General features: G+C 40.0%; 1 protein-coding gene across 1 annotated transcript; it reads left to right on the forward strand.

The window, feature by feature from the left end:
* Nucleotides 1-5,654: 5,654 nt before the first annotated feature.
* LOC125457246 (cryptic protein-like) lies at nt 5,655-20,171 on the forward strand. Its single transcript, XM_048541212.2, has 6 exons — nt 5,655-5,833; nt 5,930-5,994; nt 6,113-6,286; nt 13,935-14,049; nt 15,695-15,801; nt 19,610-20,171. Exons 1-6 carry the CDS (start codon nt 5,760-5,762, stop codon nt 19,756-19,758), a joined length of 684 nt encoding a protein of 227 aa, XP_048397169.2. The 5' UTR covers nt 5,655-5,759; the 3' UTR covers nt 19,759-20,171.
* Nucleotides 20,172-21,117: the final 946 nt, after the last annotated feature.

A 21,117-nucleotide genomic window follows, 5' to 3' on the forward strand; every position in this document is an offset into this window, starting at 1 on the left:
GCAGTTCTTGCTATCTCCGCTGCCCCGGAACATTAGCCTAGGTTCTGAATTATTAATCAAATGACATTGCCACTAGGCCACTGCCTCCCCAAATATTCTGGCCCATGTCAACTGAATTTGCAGAATTCATCCAAACGAGGGACTACGTTCAGTGCTATGAGAGAAGGGAGGTGAAAAACAAGCTCAAACCCCAACCCTAATCATGGTCCATGAGTCCTCCTGACAAGGGGATGTCAGGTGATAATGGGATTTAGCTCACCCTTGTACATGCCACTTTCAAACTATGATCTTTCTGGTCTGCATAGCACAGTTCCTCACCTGAGAAACAACTTGTATTTGATAAGTTATTCAAATTAACTTTTTACAATATTGGATACATTTGAACTAGTTATTGGAATTTGGAGACATTAATGTTTTGGTCAAACTTTGGAAACTTGAACCAAAAACAAAAATCGCTGGAAAAACTCAGCAAATCTGGGACCATCTGTGAAGAAAAAGCAGAACCCTTCTTCAGAACACTTGACCTTTGTTTTTAGTTTTGGCTTCAGTTTTTGTTACTTGGCTAAGTCATACCTCATTATTTCTTCATGCTATTTTGTAATCCTTAACTAAACAAGCTCACTCTTCATTAAATGAACAGATTCAGTCACTCAACTTGATTATCTAGTTCTCAGAATGGTAATCTCCAGTTCATGAATTGAGGAAATCTCTCTGGAAATGAGGAAGACAAGCTAACTGCTTACAGTCAGAAATTGTTGAAATTATTGATGATGAAGCACTGTACATGGACATTGACAACCATTTTAAAAATTATTTTCCTTTATTAATTTGCCACTTTGTTCGCCTTTTTTCTCCCTCTGCTGAAAATGCTGACTTGCTGCAGTTCTAAGGATGTTAATCACCTCCAACACTTCACTAGCGATTCTTCAACTGTCAGCATTACCCCGAGCACTTATAGAACATAGAACATTACAGCACAGTACAGGCCCTTCGGCCCTCGATGTTGTGCCGACCTGCCATACCAATCTGAAGCCCATCTAACCTACACTATTCCCTGTACGTCCATATGCTTGTCCAATGATGACTTAAATGTACTTAAAGTTGGCGAATATACTACCGTTGCAGGCAAAGCGTTCCATACCCTTACTACTCTCTGAGTAAAGAAACTACTTCTGACATCTGTCCTATATCTTTCACCCCTCAATTTAAAGCTATGCCCCCTCGTGCTCGCCGTCACCATCCTAGGAAAAAGGCTCTCCCTATCCACCCTATCTAACCCTCTGATTATCTTATATGTCTCAATTAAGCCACCTCTCAACCTTCTTCTCTCTAACGAAAACAGCCTCAAGTCCCTCAGCCTTTCCTTATAAGACCTTCCCTCCATACCAGGCAACATCCTAGTAAATCTCCTCTGCACCCTTTCCAAAGCTTCCACATCCTTCTTATAATGCGGTGACCAGAACTGTACGCAATACTCCAAGTGCGGCTGCACCAGAGTTTTGTACAGCTGCAGCGTAACCTCCTGGTTCCGGAACTCGACCCCTCTATTAATAAAAGCTAAAACACTGTATGCCTTCCAGTGGATAAACTTCAAAAGACAAAATGGTAGAGCCTGATCCTGTTCCTTTCCCAACACTGACATAGGAGCATCGCTGACAAGGGTCTCTCAAAGACAATCAGGAGTAACTGATCTTATCCCCCTCCTAAAGGCAGTCATAACACCTATATTGGTGGAACGGCTGGAATCAGCTAATTTGGCACATGCTGGATATAAAACCTGAAGGCCTCCTGATTGTGTCATTTAACTACTCACAACATAGCTCCACAATCCCACAATTGACACATACATTAGAGAGTAGTCTAGCTTTCAAGGTAAAGATGGAAAAATCAAACTGCTGTGTTAGTGTTAGGGAAAGTGATAAAAGAGCCTCAAGCTGTTTATTCTATGAGGGCAACTGTTTGGGTACAACAGAATAGAAATGAATGACAATTAGAGTTTGCACAGTGTTGCTTGCTAAAGGACAAAGTGCACAGATCTGGGCCAACAGAACCAGCACTTTCAAGTGAATATTGGACAAACATAGAACTGAAAGGCGAGAATATCTTTCCAGCCCAAACAAAGCTGTTCACATCCATTCCTGAAATGGGGGCTATTAGCTTGTTCTTTCTCCCAGAATAAATGTGTTTATCCCTCATATTAAGAATATCAACAGGAAAATGAATATCAGTTTGCAGGAATGAATTTGGAGTGTTTTGTTTTGAAAATATGAGAATAAGACATTACCTTCTAAGAGCAATTCTTTTTCGTATATTTTCTCCTCGATGCGATCCTTGGAGATTCCCATAGCAACACTATTTACTTGGAGAATGTGAGTAAACTTGGTCAAGTTGCAACATTTTCAGCTGGTCAGTAAAGTTTGGAGAAGCTGAGTTTCCTGAAACAGCGAGAGCTGTGATTGGAGAAACATTGAACACCATGGGAGCTATCAGTCAGTGATCATGGGTTGATCCTAAACAGGAAGGAAAATTTGAGCTGAAATCCATGGGGAATGAAAGAACTGGAGACAGGTGGCTGAGCAAAGACAGATGTCTCTGAAAGAAAATCTTTGTAAATATATGATTAAAACAATAAAAAGAGAAAGGGAGGGTGATGAAAGTAGATAGGATAAAGCAAATCAGCAGAAATCATGTTAAAGAGGAAGAGAATTTCTTCATGATTGAAGAATGCTAAAATCAAAAGCCCAAGTATATATTCATTCTACTAACTAAATGGTTCAGATACATTAATTACCAAACTGTGTCTCAGGGGGTATTGCACACACAGCCAAATACAATGAGTGAAATAAGACCATAAGGTACAGGAGCAGAATTAGGCCATTCAGCCCATCAATTCTGCTCTACCATTTGATCATGGCTGATATGATTCTCAACTAGTCTCCTTGCTATAGGAAGGATGTTGTGAAACATGAAAGGGTTCAGAAAGAATTTACAAAGATATAGCCAGGGTTGGAAGGTTTGTGTGACAGGATCAGGCTAAATAGTCTGAGGCTATTTTCCCTGACGTGTCAGAGCCTGAGGGGTGGCCTTATAGACGTTTATAAAATCATGAGGGCCATTGATAGGGTGAATAGCTAAAGTCTTTTCCCCAGGGCGGGGGAGTCTAAAACTAGAGGGCATAGGTTTAGAGTGAGAGGGGAAAGATTTAAAAGGGACCACAGGGGCAACCTTTTCACAAAGAGGGTGGTGTGTGTGTGTGGAATGACATACCAGAGAAGATAGGGGAGGCTGGTACAATTGCAACATTTTAACTTCATCTGGATGGGCATATGAATAAGAAGGGTTTAGAGAGATATGGACCAAATGTTTTTAAATGGAACTAGATTCATTTAGTATATCTGTTTGGCATGGATGAGTGGGATCATGCTGTATATCTCTATGATTCTATGACTCTATAACATCATTCTTTGGCTTCTCCCTGTAATCTTTCATCTGCTTACTAAGCAAGAACCTATCTATCTGTCCTAAATACACTCAATGACTTGGCCTCTACAGCCTTCTACGACAATGAGTTCCACAGATACACCATCCTTTGGCTGAAGAAATTCCTCCTCATTTCAGTTATACGGAGTTGTCCCTTCACTCTGGGGCAGTTTCTTCAGGTCAGAGTATCTTTTATTAATGGAAACACCTTCTCCATCTCCATTCTATCCAGAAATTGCAATATTCTGTAAGTTTTAATCAGATCCCCCCCTCATCCTTCTCACCTCCATCTTGTACAGGCCCATTTGGTCTATATCCCTTTAAACTCTTCCTATTCATATGCCAGTCCAGGTGGGTTAGAGGTCCTACATGTTACATTTTCTCTGTAGGACCATTTCACCAAAGTTTACTTGTGTTTCTTTCGGTCTGTTGACATTATTTACACTTAGTTATAATACATGGCACTTTGCTGTAAAAGCAAGTTTAAAAGCAATATTCTAATTTTGTACATGTGGTATTCTGCCAAGCAGTGGTGTTGGCCACAAATGCAGCTATGTAATAAAGGCTAAGCTATCCCTTGTTTTCTTATATAGTAAAACAAACAACTGTGCATGCTGCAAATCTGAAACAAAACAGAAATTGCTGGAGAAACTCAGCAGGTCCAGCAGCAGAGTTCTGAAGAAGTGTCACTGGACTCAAAGCATTAACTCTGGGCTTTCTCTACATAGGTCTGCTGAGTCTCTCAAGCAATTTCTGGTTTGGTTCACTTTTTTAATTGCTTACTGTTCTTGCAAAGTGACTTAACAAACTAGGATACACAGCATCCCCTCCACTTAGAATCCCTACCATGTGGAAGCAGGCCATTCAGCCCATACCAATCCTCCAAAGAGAATCCCACCCAGACCCACCCCTCTATCATATCCCTATAATCCTGCATTTCTCATGGCTATCCCACCTAGCCTGAACATCCCAGGGCAATATGGGTAGTTTAGCCCAGTCAAACCACCTAACCTACACATCTTTGGGCTGTGGGAGGAAACTGGAGTACCCAGAGGAATCTTTGCAGTCACGGAGAGAACATGCAAAGTCCACATGGCAAGTTGCCCAAGGGTGGAATTGAACCTAGGTCCTTGGCACTGTGAGGCAGAAGTGCTAACTACTGAGCCACCTAGCCACTGTTAATGCCAATGTTTCCTAGTCTCTCATCTATTAAAATATGTTCAGTGTTTCTAGTTGACCTAGTAAAGTGGATAACTTCGCACTGCCAGATAATCCATTCAATCTAATATATTCTGCCCATTCACCTAAATTGACAGGGAAATTAGGATGAAGCAAGCTGTGCAAGATATTTAATAAGCCTAATTTAGATGAGAGTTTGAATGGCATCCACCTTGTGCACTTAGATAAACTAACAAGAGCTGAGCGACAAACAAGATTGTATTCAGTGGAATGCAAACCTTCTGCCAGAACACATTCTATTCCCAACTGTGCTGAGCGAGGGAAAGATAATCACTGGGAAGAGTTAATCATTTATAACACCTCACATTGATATCACTGAAAAACAGTAACAGTATACTTTTTCTCACACATCGCTCACTAAGAAATACCACATTTATATAAATCAGTTTGTACTCACTTATTATTTGATAGTTTAATTTGGGGAAATTAAAATATTCCAAGAGATATTTTAGTACTGTCTAAAATCAGAATAAATTTGTAATCCAAAATTAATTTTGTGATGTGGGGTTGGTTAGTTCAGAAGTCTGAAGTGACACTGATGGTACAGTTTCAATCCCTCTGATAGGAGCTGGGTAGTTCATATCGGGGCTGTTTCCTTACACATAACGTAGCGTGGTCCCCCTAGAAAACTCATTTGATCCTAAACATTAATTCTGTTTCCATCTCTCCACAGATTCTGCCAGACCTGCTGAGTTTTTCCTGCATTTTCAGATCTGCAGCATCCGTAGCATTTATATTACGGTTACATTTTACTTTTGTTCTGGACATTGAAATGAAAAGGGAAGTGTGACGTGTAAATGGTGAAAAATCTGAAATGAAATGGTGTAAAATCTGAAATGAAATGCTGGAAATCCTGGTCGAAGTGAGGAGGCGGGCATTGAGGAGCGTATTGGTTTACTGAAAGCTGAGGGCGGCAGGAGGTGAGAACTCACTCACTGTTAATTGCTCATCGTTTGGTTCCAGTTGAAGAATGGTCGGAAGAAGCTGAGTTAGAAAATCAGCGGCTCTCACCGACTTCTCTGTGAAACTGAGCTGGCAAAATGGAAGGTTTTGTTTTCAAGAGTAGACAAGAATTTGAATATCTGGGAATAATGCGTTTTGGGAAGTCTGCACGGTAAATTTGCTGAAAGCATTTGGACAGGGATGCGATCTGCAAAGTTGCAAAATGGAAATTTAATGAATTAATTTGCAATTTCTTTCTTTTTTGTAGTGCGCGTAGATTCAGATTCCTCACTGTTGCGCTGTTCACTTTACAGGCGGTGAGGATTGAGGCTGGTAAGTAGTGAAAATAATATTTCGTGACTTGGAACTCTGTTAAACAGTTATCGAGAGCAGTCGATTACTTCTTTTGTTATTGATCTTCAGGAACATCCTTTAGATGTTGTTTGGTCAGTTTCAGGCTGCGAAGGTCAAAATTGTGAAGATACATCAGAGTCCGTGGCTCAGGAAGCTGTGGAGAAGACCCACGGATTTGCTTTAAAGCATTTCAACCAATTCACCAAACAGGCTGAAGATCGAAAGGCCAGGCGTGGGGAAGAGATTATACCGTTCATTGGGCTGACCGACAGTGAGTGAGAGCTACTGCACACACCGGGCTGGACTGCCTTTCTGTACAGTCCATAGTTACAGCTGTTTGAAATTGTTAGCTACTAACAAGCCTAATGTTTAGATGCCGCCCACTTCCTATTATCTGCTTTAGAACGGTTCATAATGAGCGGTACAAAGTGAATGGTTGGAGGTAACGCTACAAGATAGGGATAAAAATCGTAAACTTGACCTGACTCCAGCTTCAGTCTCTGTCTCTCCCTCCTACAATGAATTAAATCTTCAATAATCTCTCTTTAGTTTTTTAATCCTTATCCAAACAAATCAGTCTTTACTGAGTAAACACACAGCACTCATTGGGTTTTATTGCCATCCAAACAGGGATGACCTGCTGTGTGAGGGAAGTTCAAGAGAGAACATCGCTCCTGAATCATAACTGGCGATTCAATTTCCCTTGTGTCCTTTTTGTTCTGCTTACAGCTGTTTTAATACATTTGATCCGCTAAACCCGCTAACGGGATAAAAAATGTTATAAATTAGGTCTATTAAGAGAATTAAGACCGTGTGTGAATTTGATTATCAAGTACCAGGAGGCATAGGGTCACTGAACCTAATCGAGACCGGAAGAAATTTGTGCAGAATTAGACCATTCGGTCCATCAAGTATGCTCCGCCATTCGATCATAGAATCCCAACACAGTAAATAGAGGACATTTCGCTCATCAAGTCCATACCGACCCTCTGAAGAGCAACCCACAGAGACCCCTACCCTGTGCGTACACCTCGGCATTTGAAATGCCTGACCCACGTAGCTGCACATCCCTGGAAACTGTGGGGCAATTTAGCATGGCCAATCCACCTGAGCTGTGAGCCAGCAGTTCTAACCACTGAGCTACCAGAGCTGGTATGTTTCTTCACACCATTCTTCGGCCTTCTTCCCATGATTTTTGATCCCCTCACCAATCAAGAATCTGCCTAACCATCTACCTGTATATCTGTCTATCTCTGTCTTAAATACACACAATGACGTGGCCTCAAAGGCCCACTGTGATATTGAGTTTCACAGATTGTTCACCTACTGGCTGAAGAAATTCCACCTCAGTTCTAAATCTTAGCTCTAAAGAGGTGTACCTTCACCCTGAGGCTGTGCTAGTCTTTCCTTCTAGTGGAAACATCTTCTCCATGTCCACTCTATCCAGGCCTCTCAGAACTCTGCAAATTTCAATCAGATTCCACCTCAACCATCTAAACTCCATCAAGTACAGACCCAGAATCCTCAACTGTTCCTTGTATGACACGTTTTTCATCCCTGGGATCATTTTGCAAACCTCCTCAAGAATCCTTCCAAGGCCAGCACATCCTTCCTTACAAAAAGGTTCAAAATTACTCACTATATTCCAAATGGGGTCTGACCAGAGCCTTATACAGCCTCAACAATACATCTCTGCTCTTTTATCCTCGCACTCTTGAAATGAACGCGAACACTGTATTTGCACCTAACTGCCAACTGAAGCTGCATGTTAACCTTATGAGAATCTTGAACTGGGACTCCCAAGTCCCTTTGTGCTTCAGAAATCTAAAACCATTCCCCACCTCCAATTTACCTAGCAAAGTGCATGCCTCACACTTCACCACATTGTATTCCACCTGCCACATTTTGCCCACTGGTCTAGCATGGTCAAGTCCTTCTGCAGCCTCCTCACTTCTTTAACACTGTCCCTCCACCTATCTTTGCATCCTGAGCAGACTTAGCAATAATGCCCCTATTTCCTTCATCTGGATCATTAACATAATACATGAATAGTTATGGTCCTAACAATGACCTCCGTAGAACTCCACTAGTCAGCAGCTGCCATTCTGAAAATGACTCCTTTATCTCTATCTTCTGCTTTCTGCCATTCAGCCAATCCTCTACCTATGCCAGTAGCTTGCCTCTAACACCATGGCTGTTATTTTATTTAGCGTGGTCCTGTGCAACACCTTGTCAAAGGCCTTCTGAAAATCAAAATAGATTACATCTACTGTCTCTAATTTGTCTAACTTGCTTGTTACCTCCTCGAAGAATCCTAATAGATTTGTCAGGGATGACCTCCCCCTGATACAGCCCTATATTAGCACTTCCAGGTACTGCTTTGCTGTGATGCTGATTGCAAGGATGTCCTCCCAGTCTGCTTCACTGTGATGACAACTGCAAGGACACAATTCCCAGACTCTTTAATTTCAAAACCATATTTTATTCATAAAAATATCTATAGTATATATACAAAGTCACACGCAGTTCGGTTCTGTACAGTGGCATATCAAAGAAATGAACAAACATTGAATTTGACTTTCTCCAAACAAACCATCTGTTTCACATACAGGACTATATTTATATGCATTTGAGGCACCAGGAAGGTCCAATAACTGAACAAACCCCCATTTAACTTTAACAGGAAGACTTCAGACAATGGTCTTTCCCTGCTGTGTCTTGGCGGCAACTGCCGCAAGCTTTAGTGTGTCCTTCAGCACATTGTCCTGGGCCTTGAAATGTGCCAGTCTACAACAGTGGAGATCAACTCGTTGTTCTGGAAGACCAACAAGTTTTAGGAAGATTAAAGAGCATCTTTCACCAAGTTGATGGTCAATGTTTAGTCTCAGTGTGCGTGCTGGGGAACAGACCATAAGGCACAGAGTGCTGTGTCATGGAGCTGCTCGAGATGAACCTCGACGAAAACCACTGCATCTTTCTCCAGACTTTCCTTTGCAAAGACCCATTCCAGAAGGAGACAATGTGACCAACTCAAAAGCTGTACAGCTGCTTCGAGGGCAGAGTGTGGTGGCATGACCAACCAGGTGTAAGTGAAGGACCTTACAGGTAGTGCCCTTCTCACCACCAGCCAAGCCATGTCTTGGTATTTGTTGAAAAGTTCTGGTAACGAGATATTCTGCCAAATGACTTTTGACAGTCTGCTCGGGGAACCATGCAACAGGATCCATCCTCACTTTTACCTGCAGAGTCTCAAGGACACTATGTGCCGACCATTTCCTGATCGACTTGTGGTCAAAGATGTTTTTCCTTGCAAATTTCTCCACAAAAAGCTGGTGACATGGAACGGTACAACTACTTGGAGCATTCTGTAGTGCCAAGGCCAGTCCCATCCTTCACAACAGTGGGGACAGGTAGAACCTCAGTACATAGTGATGCTTGGTGTTTGCATACCGATGATCTACACACAGCTTGATGCAGCCGCACACAGAGGTGGCCTTCAGGATGAAGATAATGTTGAGTATGTTCTTCCCCCTTCTTATCCAGAGTTTTCTACATGTAATCCCTGCAGACATGGTCCATCTTAGGCTTCCAGGCAAAGTGGAAGATGACTTGGGTGACTGCAACAGTGCAGTTTCAGGGAATGGGCCAAACATGTGCCTTGTACAACAGAGAGAGTGCCTCATACCTGATGACCACGTTTTTACCCGCAATGGAGAGGAAGTGGTGCTCCCAAGAGACCAGTTTCTGCTTTACCTTGGCAATGTGCTCCTCCCAATATTTTGCACATACCCTTGCCCCTTCGAACCATAATCCCACTGTATTCAGGTAATCTGTCCCAATGATGAAGGGGATAAAGTGTCAGTCAACCCAGATCCCAAAAAACATGGCCACAGTCTTGCCTTGATTTACCTTGGCTCCCAAGACCAGTTCAAACTAGTCATCAATACTCATGAGTCCGCACACTGTCAGCAGATCCGAGCCGAAAACTGCGACATTGTCCATGTATAGGGAAGCTTTGACCTGCAGGCCTCCACTACCTGGATTAGTCACCCCTCTCAGGCTTGCATCCTTCCATTGGACTCAGCAAAAGGCTCTATGCAACAGACACTGACTGCAAGTAATTTAAATAAATGAGAGGTGCTTCATTTTGGTAGGGAAAATCAGGGCAGGGCTTATACACTTAATGGTAAGGTCCTGGGGAATGTTGCTGAATAAAGAGACCTTGGGTTGCAGGTTCATAGTTCCTTAAAAGCGGAGTCACAGATAGACAGGGTAGTAAAGAAGGCATTGGTATGCTTGCCACTATTGGTTGGTGCATTGAGTATAGGAGTTGGGAGGTCATGTTGCAGCTGTGCACGACATTGTGAGGCCATTTTGGAATACCACATTCAATTCTGGTCCTCCTCCTGTAGGAAAGATGGTGTTAAACTTGAAAGGATTCAGAAAATATTTACAAGGATATCATCAGTTTTGGAGGATTTCAGCTATAGGGAGAGGCTAAATAGGCTGGGGATATCTTCCCTAGAGTGATGGAGGCTGAAGGGTGACCTTGTAGAAGTTTGTAAGATCATAACAGACATAGATAAGGCAAATAGTCAAGGTCTTTTCCCCATGGTAGGGAATTTCAAAACTAGAAGGCATAGTTTTAAGGTGAAAGGGGAAATATTTGAAAGGGAACTAAGGGGGAACTTTTTCAAGTAGAGGGTGGTGAGTCAATGGAATGAGCTGCCAGAGGAAGTGGTGGAAGCTGGTACAATTACAACAGTTAAAAAGCATCTGGATGGACATAACAATAGGAAGGATATTGGCCAAATGCTGGCAATGGGAATAGATTCATTTAAGATATATGGTCAGTGTGGAAGAGTGGAATCGAAGGGTCAGTTTCCATGCTGTACATCTCTGTTATTGTATGACATCCTTCCCAGACTGCATCACCATGACACTGATTGCAAGGACACATTTGCCAAAGTGCTTCAATTAAATCTACTTTTTGATCACTTGCTGCATTTGGTATGTCCATGCTTTACGTCTTGATGTGCCACTTGGGTGCATATTGTAGAATTTTGACAACTTATTAATTAAATTATTAATTAAAATTAATTAAATAATTAAAGATTAGTTTTAACATTCCTATCTCAGAACGAATCCAATTGCAGTCCTGCTTCAGAATTTTTCACCAATAATCATAGAAACATTTTCCGTTTATATAGTGCCACTCATGGACTAAAGGCATTTTAAAGCATTGTCCAGCTAATTAAGTAGGTCTGAAGTGTAACAATTGTTGTAATGTGGGGGATGCAGCAGCCATTTTGGCAAATAACAAGTGCTAACAAACATGAATAGTCAGATATAATATGGTCAGAGTGTGGCCTGGAGTTTTGTCTGTATTTGCATCCAAAATCTATGTTTGATTTGCATAGAACTGAATTATGTCCTTGAATAGACCATTTTGATAGTTCTAGCTGTAAGTGACTTATACATGATTACAGTACTCGCAGTATTGACAACATCTTATCCATCAGACTATTAGTTCAAAGGAATCACTGAATGAATTGACCATAATTCCAACTATTCCCCTCCTACTGTGGTAAAATCAGAAAATGCTGAAATAACTCTTCTCCGATGTGCAGAGAGAAATGTGTTCATGTTCCAAATTAATAACCTGTCATACACTCTTAAGACAAAAAGAAGAAATGCATTTATGTGAGTTGGCATTTCACTTTGCTGTGATTGTTTATAAAGGTTAATGATAGTTTTAAGATCAGGTCCATAATAATAAGGTTGTAAGACTATTCTTTAGTTCAACTTGACATTGGTAAAATAGATCAGTTTTTTTGGGTTCAATGTTTGTGTCAAGGGGGAATTCCAGAATACTATGTGATGTTGTTGAAGGATGGATTTTGGCCAGTGTAGCAGGGAGAATACTCTTGCTCTTGCTCTTCTTCAAGTAATGCCTCAGGTATTTTACATCCATCAGAAAATGTGGATAGAACTTCAGCTTAACATTTCATCTGGAAGGTGACATCTCTTGTCACCTCCTTCAGCAGTGCACTGAGGTATGTATTTGGACTAAACTTTCAAACATCTGGATGGCCTTTAAATCCACAACAGTTTAAGTGAGAGGCAAATGCACTACCACTGACCCACAGTTACCACCAAAATGTTCTTTATAAACCACCAGACCCACCATATTGAAACAGCAAGTGAAAAAAAGTTAGTGCAAATGGGACACAGTTACTTGTGCTTTGTGGAGCAGATTGCTAGGGCTGTAGGCGGCATGTTCCCTAGGCCATAGTTTGGATTTGTTTGAACTAAATTGTTGTCTAATTCATCAACAGCAAATATTCAACATACACTCAGTCGTTTTTTTTACTTTAGAAAGGTATTCATTCACCCAATTTCAATTTTACATTTTGGTCCACGTCTCAGGAGTCCAGAACCTGTGGGCATAATCTCAGAGTAGGATAGAGATGGAGAAGAAATTTTTCTCTCAGAAGGTAGTGAATCTATGCAATTCTTTACCACAGAGGGCTGTCAATGCTGTGTTTGAATATTCAAGACAGACATAAGTAGGGAGTATATACTGCGGCCGCTGTGCATTGATGGTGAAGGGTGTTGATGTCAAAGGTGGTGGAAAGGATGCCAATCAAGTGAGCTGTTTTTTTTCTGAGTGGTGTTAATCTTTTTGCATGCTGTTGGAGCTGCACATATTGAGGGATGGTGGACAGACACTAAGGAAGTGGGTTACACGTCATAGAATTCCCAGCCTTTGACCTGCTTATGTAGCCACAGTATTAATATGGCTGATCAATGGAAATCCTTACGATGTATATAATGGGAGCTTCAGTGATGCTAATACTATTGAATATCAAGAGGTGATGAATTGGTTCTCTCTTGTTGAAGGGAGCCATACCTGGAATCTGTGGGGCGCAAATGTTCCTTGTCACATATCAGCCCAAGCTTGGATATTGTACAGGTCCAGTTGTATATGGACATGGTCTGCTTCAGTATCTGAGGAGATGTGAATGGTCCTGAACATTGTGTAGTTATCAGAAAACATTCCCACTTTTGACTCTTTGATGGAGTGAAAGTTATTGATGAAAGCAATTGAAAATATTTGGGTTTAGGATATTATCCTGAGGAACTTCTGCAGACATGTTCTGGAGCTGATACAACTTTCTTCCAACAACTACAACCATCTTCTTTTGTGTCAGGTATGACTCCAACTAGTGGAGACCTATCCCCTGATTCCCATTGACAGCAGTGTTGCTGGGTACTATGATGCTTCATTTGATCAATTGCTGCTTTGACATCAAGGGCAGTCACTCCCACTTCACAACTTTTTACCATCTCCCTAATCCAGAGTTGTGATGCAAATTGTAGCCATCGCAGATAAAGTCAATTATTGGGGTTTATAGAAACAGACATATAAACCCATTTTTCAAGAGGCTTGACCATAGTTTGAACTTGCCTAAAATAAATTGTTTAGTTCACCATGGAAATACTCATCATGGTGTACTTTTTATGCTGATTTTTTTTTGCTTCCAGAAGTAGTCACTTGACCGAACTGAAAACACTGGCAGTCAATGGATTAATGACAATACCCTGTCATCTGAACAGAACAAATGATGACATGTCAATGAAATGGTCAATGTGATGACATGTATAACCTGTATGACTCAGTTCTATATTGCATTTAGCAACACAGCCACTGGGTTCAAACTTAGCTCTGCCATTGTTTGCATATATATGTATAGATTTTAATACATATAAATACACAACAGTCACTAAAATTTCTGTTAGAAGTCTTATGTCTGCTGTGATTTTTATCAAATACTTAATTATCAGTTTCAAGTGTTAAGATATAGGACTCAACATTTAATAACATTTTATTTTATGGTTTATTTCTCTTTCCCCAGGTAGCAAGTTGAACAGGAATTGCTGTCAGAATGGGGGTACATGCGTACTTGGAAGTTTCTGCATTTGCCCAAAATACTTCGTGGGGAGAAACTGTGAATATGATGAACGTGTTAGGTAAGATCCATTTTGTTGCTCAGATTTAAGAATTAAACTCATCCCAACTGCTCACTGATGAAATTACAAAGACCAGGAAGGTAGTAGGTTAGATCCCAGCCTATACTGAGTTAGCTGATGCTGCTAGTTCTTTTTTCATTCATGGGATGAGGGTATCGGTGGCCAGGCAGCATTTATTGCCCATCCCTAATTGTCCAGAGGGCAGTTCAGAATCAACCACATTACTGTGGGTCTGGAGTCACATGTAGGCCAGACCAGGTAAGGATGGTAGTTTCCTTCCCTAAAGGGCATTAGTGAACCTGATGGGGTTTTTCTTGACAATTGACAATGCATTCATCGTCATCATTAGACTCTTAATTCCAGACATTTATTGAATTCTATTTCCACCAACTGCTGTGGCAGGATTCGAACCCAGGTCCCCAGAACTTTATCTGGGTCACTGGATTAACAGTCCAGTGATAATACCAATAGGCCATCGCCCACCGCTCCCCCCCCCCCCCCCACCCCCACCAATTTCAATTGGTTGCAGAACTTTGGTTTATGAAATAAAAAATCTCAGAAAATTTAAGAAAGTTAAATGAATGAAAAAAATACAGTTTTGATACATACTGCTTTTCCAGTGACTACTCCTTTCCACCGCTAGTAGAGGTTTGTATGACAAGTAATTAACATTAGAATGTCTATTTGGATGATCCCTAGAGTTCAGGAACAAAACACACGTTGGTACCTGATACAGAGTATCAGACATAGTTAGAGGTTCCTCCACAGTGGGCCAGTCTGACGAAACTTGTCAATGTAATTTATGAAGATTGATCACTTGGGTAAATCCTAAATGATTAACAGCCACCCATGGTACCATATTCCAGGAGAAAACATTTCAGGATTATACTGAACCATTCAAATTTGAAGGATGCCTGGTTTAATGCTTAGTTCTACTGAGTTAGGGACCCTTAGTCCTGGGATCTTAGATGCCTGTTTTACTTCATTCATTCTTCATGTAAATGCAACATAATATTTGCTATTTGTAACACGTTTATTATATATAAAAAAACTCTTGTAATACATGTTGATTATAACATTAAAACTACTATATTAACCTCAGTAAATTTAATAAAATATTATGAAATTTTGTCAATAGCCTGGTTGGTTTTGGCCCCATGAATAAAGGTAACAGATTTCAAAGTCCAGATTTGAGCTGAGTTATCTGATCAACATTTAATTTGCTTTTAATTTGCTATTTGTTTTTACCTGAGGAAACTCCTGGCCAACATTTGTTGCCCATTTCTAATTGCCTTTGAGAAAATGGTGGTGAGGTATCTTCATGAATCATTGTAAGTCCTTGGGTGTAGGAAGGCCTACAGTGCTATTAGAAAGGGAGTTCCAGGATTAGATTTTCCAGGATTTTTGCTGATAATTGCTGATTAGATTGCTGTATTAAGAATGCAATATGGGTAAGGACTATCTAAGTCTGTACCAAGTGTGAATCACTTCACAGTTCAAGAGGTATCAGACTTCTGGAAGTTGTGGGTGGTAGTGTGGTATCAAGTTAACGTTTTAGTTCTTGAGAGGTAGCCTCTACCTTGTACCTAATAATTGTGTGTATGCAGTTATAGTTTCCTGAATAGCGTCCTTTTTGCTCTGACAGGAACTGTGGCAATATTCCGGAAGGAGCATGGGTACCCAAAAATTGTACTTGGTGTAGATGCAGCTTTGGAATCCTGCACTGCATTCAAGGATCACAAGATAACTGTGGTAAGAAGTATGCAATGTCTTGCAACTTGGGCTTTATAGAAATTTCAGTATGAAACCTGTAGTATTGGTATTGATAAACAAGTATCATTACCCTTCATCTGATTTTTATCGCTGATTCACGAGATGTGGGCATTGCTGACCAAACCAACATCTGTTGCCCATTTTTAATTGCCCTTAAGAAGATGGTGGTGAGCTACCTTCATGTTGTCCTTAGGCTGTAGGAACACCTACAGTGCAATTAGAAAGGGATTTCCAGGATTAGCAATTTTGAGCCTTTTCTCACATGCATTCAAATAAATGATTAATATATGTAAACAAGTTTTATGGACTAGAGTTGAGACGAGGATTACAATGTAATCTGATTGAACTATTTAACATAATGAAACGAGTTCACATGATAGCGACTGAATGCTTCTTCCACTGGTAAGGATCTAGAACAAAGAGCAAAGGCTGAACACTTTTAAGTAATTACAGGTTTTTCTGCAATAATGCGTGTTTGTTAATGGAATTGGCTGTAATACAATTGATGAATAATGGATAACAAAGTGTGGAGCTGGATGAACACAGCAGTCCAAGCAGCATCTTAGGAGTACAAAAGCTAACGTTTTGGGCCTAGACCCTTCATCAGAGGGTCTAGGCCCGAAATGTCAGCTTTTGTACTCCTAAAATGCTTCTTGGCCTGCTGTGTTCATCCAGCTCCACAACTTTGTTATCTCGGATTCGCCAGCATCTGCAGTTCCCATTATCTCTGATCACAATTTTAACCACACTGCGAAGCCTCTTCCAGGGATGCCTATCCTGAAGAAGTTACCCTCCTCCCTCCGGACCAACCTCAGGGGATCTCTCTCCCACTGCAACTCTCTTGTCATCTCTTCGGCCTTGAAAAGCATTTCTGATGAAGGGTCGAGGCCCAAAACGTCAGCTATTGTACTGCTAAGATGCTGCTTGGCCCGCTGTGTTCATCCAGCTCCACACTTTGTTATCTCGGATTCTCCAGCATCTGCAGTTCCCATTATCTCTGAGGAATAGTGGACGCTGTTTGGATAATGCAAGCTTTCTACTGTACAATATAGCAATTTCCCTATAAAGCGATTTTCTATGGCGATTTTCTACAGCACAATTTTCTGTAACGTGAGGTTGCACAAGAACTCAATTGTCATGTTATAGGAGAAATACCTGTATCAAAGGTGTGGAATCTCACCAAGTATCAGCTCAGAAAATCACAAGCAGCACGCTGCTAGCATGTATCTGGAAAATATAAAGACATGGAATATTAAAGCGGAACTAAGATGGAAAAATTTAAGGCATACAAAAGGGTAGGTAATGTAAATACACTGCTAATTGTTACTATTTACTTGATTAGACAAGTTGATGTCATCACTAAATTATCATACTCAACTTGTTTTATGGGCTGTGTGAGCCACTAACGTGAAAAGATGTTTACATTTATGTTGTATCTCGCAGAAACTTCCACATTCAAACAGAATCTGTTTGAAATCCATTTCATGCTGTGATCCTCATAGTATAAACTCAGTGCCTTTTTTGTGTTATATAGCTGTGATGAAACTTATTCTTGGGGTAGGAACACAAGGACAGGAGTAGACCACTTAACTTCTCTAGCCTGTTTTTCAATTTGATCCTGGCTGATCTGTGACCTAACTCCATATACGCATCTTTCTCTTTTATTGTTTAATAATGGAGGAGGTGAATTGAGATTATGTGGAGCAATCAGATCTGCATGACTTTACTGATTAGAGGCTGAGGCTCAAGGGACTGAGCAATTTACTCCTGCTCCTAATTCATAGGATCATAATAACTTTGGATAACAAGAATCTGTCAATGTCAGATTTACAACTAATGACTGATCTGGAATTAGTTGCCATTTGTTGCAGAGAGTTCCAAACTTCTACCACCTCCTGTACGCAGGGTTGTGTGTGCCTTTGGAACTTTCTTCCTCACAATGTGGTCCTTGAATATTTTTAAGGTAGGGGCAGATAGATTCCTGTTAAGTAAAGGGTGAAAGTTTATCATGGTAGGTGGGACTCTGGATTTGAGGTTACAACAGATCAGTCATGAACTTATTGAATGATGGAGAAAGTCTGAGGGGCTGAATGGTATATTCCTGCTCCTTGTTCATATGAAATCGGCCATCCTTACCTGGTCTGACCTACATATGACTCCAGACGCACAACAATATGGTTGAGTCTTAACTGCCCTTTAAAACGCCTTCGCAAGCTACTTAATCACAGGCATTTAGAGATGGGCAGCAAATATTTGGTTTTATCAGTGATGCCTACATCTGATAAAAGAATAAGGGGAAATAAACAACGCCTTTTCTTATTCGTATTTTGCCTGCAGATTTTTCTGTAGGTTATTATGTTGAAATGACAGACAGGGAGGGAAGGGGACATGTAAAATGCATTGGGTAAGTGAGTATTGACAGTGTTTGCTCAGATTTTTTTCTTATCCAAAATGTAAATTTATGCTGCTTAATATAAGTTGAAGTAGGTGAACATGGCATTCCCTGATAACAGTTTGTAAAGTTCATCTGAAGAAGAAGAAAGCAATTTCAAATCCTCATTAAAGGAAAAGAAAGAGTGGAATACTCTGTTAAAATGGATACTTCACTTTGGGGTTATTTACATTTTCTGTTTTTAATTTTAGATTTCTTAAATATGTTTGGTAATTTTTGAAGAACATAACTTAACCTGATTTTAAAATCATGTCCGTTATTGAAGAGGACATTATACCTTCTGTTTTATACAGCTTCCTAGGTAAGTTTAACGAGAGGCAGTGAAAATGCTACATTGTCTCCAAGATCTCTGAAACTGAAGAGGGAAAATTTGTCTAATGTTTTGTTTTCATCCAGACTACAGTTCAGTAAAAGTACAGTTCACTGTAAGGTTCAAGGATGTTGGACAAGGATGGATGAAACAATTTGGAGTAATTGGCATTTGGACAATTGTCTTATGAGAACAGCTTGGACAGGTTAGGCTTGTATCTATGTGAATTTAGAAGAGTAAGACATGATTTTGTTGAAGCATATAAACTCTCGAGTGTTCTTGACAGGGCAGATGTGAAGACAGTATTTCCTTTTGTGGAAAGGTTTAAGGGATCATTGTTTAAAAATAAGAGGTCACTCATTTAAGACAGGGAAAATTCTCTCAGAGGTCATGTGTCTTTGAAACTCCCTTCATTGAATAGTGTTGGAAGCAGAGTCCATCAAGTTTGTAAGGCAGAAGTAGGAACATTCTTGATAAGCAAAGGTTGAGAGGTTATCAGTAGGAGGCAGGAATGTGGAGTAATTAGATCAGCTGTGATCTATTTGAATGGTGGAGCCGGGTGGCCTACTCTTGTTGTTGATTCATATATTGGTCCAAGAAGGTAGTTTGGTTAACATTCATCATCATTTCCTGGAAATTAAGGTCAAGAGTTTTTTTTAAAAGAATAATAAGAACTCTGGAGATTTAGCGCATATTTTGTAGATCTTGCCAGTTGGTCTTATTCTCCCCAATTACAAAATAATTAAAATTGTAATTCAGACCCTCTATCAAACAACCATGAGTCTTTACCCTATGGACTGTCACATGAAGTACTGACAAAAAGCAAAAATAAATTATAGAGAATAATGTGTAACATTTTGCAGGTTAGAATTCCTCTCACCTAAAGCTCCATATGTAAGTGTAAAAGTGTACTAAAGTAAGTCAAGCCAAAATGTTACACATAAGGATTTCTTCAATTTGACATTCAGGCTTGAAGATTGTTTTCTATATGCTTAACATTTTAAGTCTTTTCCTTTATACAACAGATATTAGAAGAGACTTAAAAGAAGATCACAAATATTACCAGTTACTCTCAGATAGTTCCCAGCTGCTACCATTCAGATATCTGCTGCTACCAGTGATGTTCCTCAACATGGTATTATTTGGACTATTACCTTACAATGTATGTTCATAAACTGGAACAACATGAGTACATTTACTTCTGTTCTTGGAAAATACAGGGAAATTATTCTTGGTAATGGCTGAGTTAATGTGCAGAATGTATTGTGTTTTATATTCCAGTGGAATGCTTCCATTATTTTCCAATACACTGAAATTTTTTAATTATTAAGTAAGAATTTATGACTTAGGCAGGGGGGCTGCTTGCAGTAGCTTTTTTTCAGTGTATTTTTTACGTGAGGCACAAAAGTCAGTTCATAGTAGGCAGGTTGATTGATGTTAAATTTCTTTTTATTATATTGTATCAGCTAGAAGGCTAGGCAATAAGGGAGGATTGCAATGATGTATTCATGCAATATTGCACAGTGGGAATTGTTCAGAATAGCCATGGGCAGGGAGATAGTGCAATGGTTTGAATAGTATCACTTCTTTCTTGTTTTACTGTTCAAGGAATTAACTTGTGTTGAAAGCTATCTATCAGTCATAGGTTTATAAAGTGTTATTTAAAATGTAAATATTCTGTCGTAAGTATGAAACTATTCTGTAATATATTAATAAATCTATTTATGTCGATCTATGTTTGCTCTTTAATTATCTTGATATTTTGTTGCTGATCTGAGTATAATCCTTTTATTGAGATGGACATTGATCTCTACTTCTACAAACTCCAATCACTCACTTCCCATATCCATCTAAACATTTCTTATTCATGTGCTTATCTAAATGTCTTTAAAACATTGTAACTGTACTCGCATCCACCATTTTTTTCTGAAAGTTCAGACAAACACAAGCCACACTCTGTGTAAAATAATTGCCCCTCATGCATTTTCTGAATCTTTCTCTTGTCACCTAATAAATATGCCCACTAGTCTTGAAATCCTCCACCCTTGGGAAAAGACACCTGCCTTTCGACTTATCAATACCCTTCATGACTTTTTAAACCACTACAAGGTCACCCCTGAACCTCCTATGCTCCAGTGAAAAAATGTCCCAGCCTATCCAGCCTCTCCCCATAACTCAAACCCTCCACTCCTGGCAACATGCTGGTAAATCTCTTCGGAACCCTCTCCAGCTTAATAATATCCTTCCCGTAACAGGGAGACCAGAAATGGACACAGTACTCTAGAAGAAGCGTCACCAATGTCCCATACTGCCTCAACATAATTCTCTCCAACAACTTTTACCCAAAAAGTGGACAGAATTACATTGGTGAATCTAAGAAGATCAAAGCAGTGAGGTTTACCATCACCTCATCACTCAAACTGGATTACTTACCCTAGCAGATAAGTGATTGTATATTCCTTCTTCACCCTTTATGCAATTTCCCAAAATTGTTGTTCAGCAATGCTATATACTCTAATGAGAGAAAATAAAG

Source organism: Stegostoma tigrinum, chromosome 1, assembly GCF_030684315.1.
Source record: "Stegostoma tigrinum isolate sSteTig4 chromosome 1, sSteTig4.hap1, whole genome shotgun sequence".
Classification (NCBI taxonomy): domain Eukaryota; kingdom Metazoa; phylum Chordata; class Chondrichthyes; order Orectolobiformes; family Stegostomatidae; genus Stegostoma; species Stegostoma tigrinum.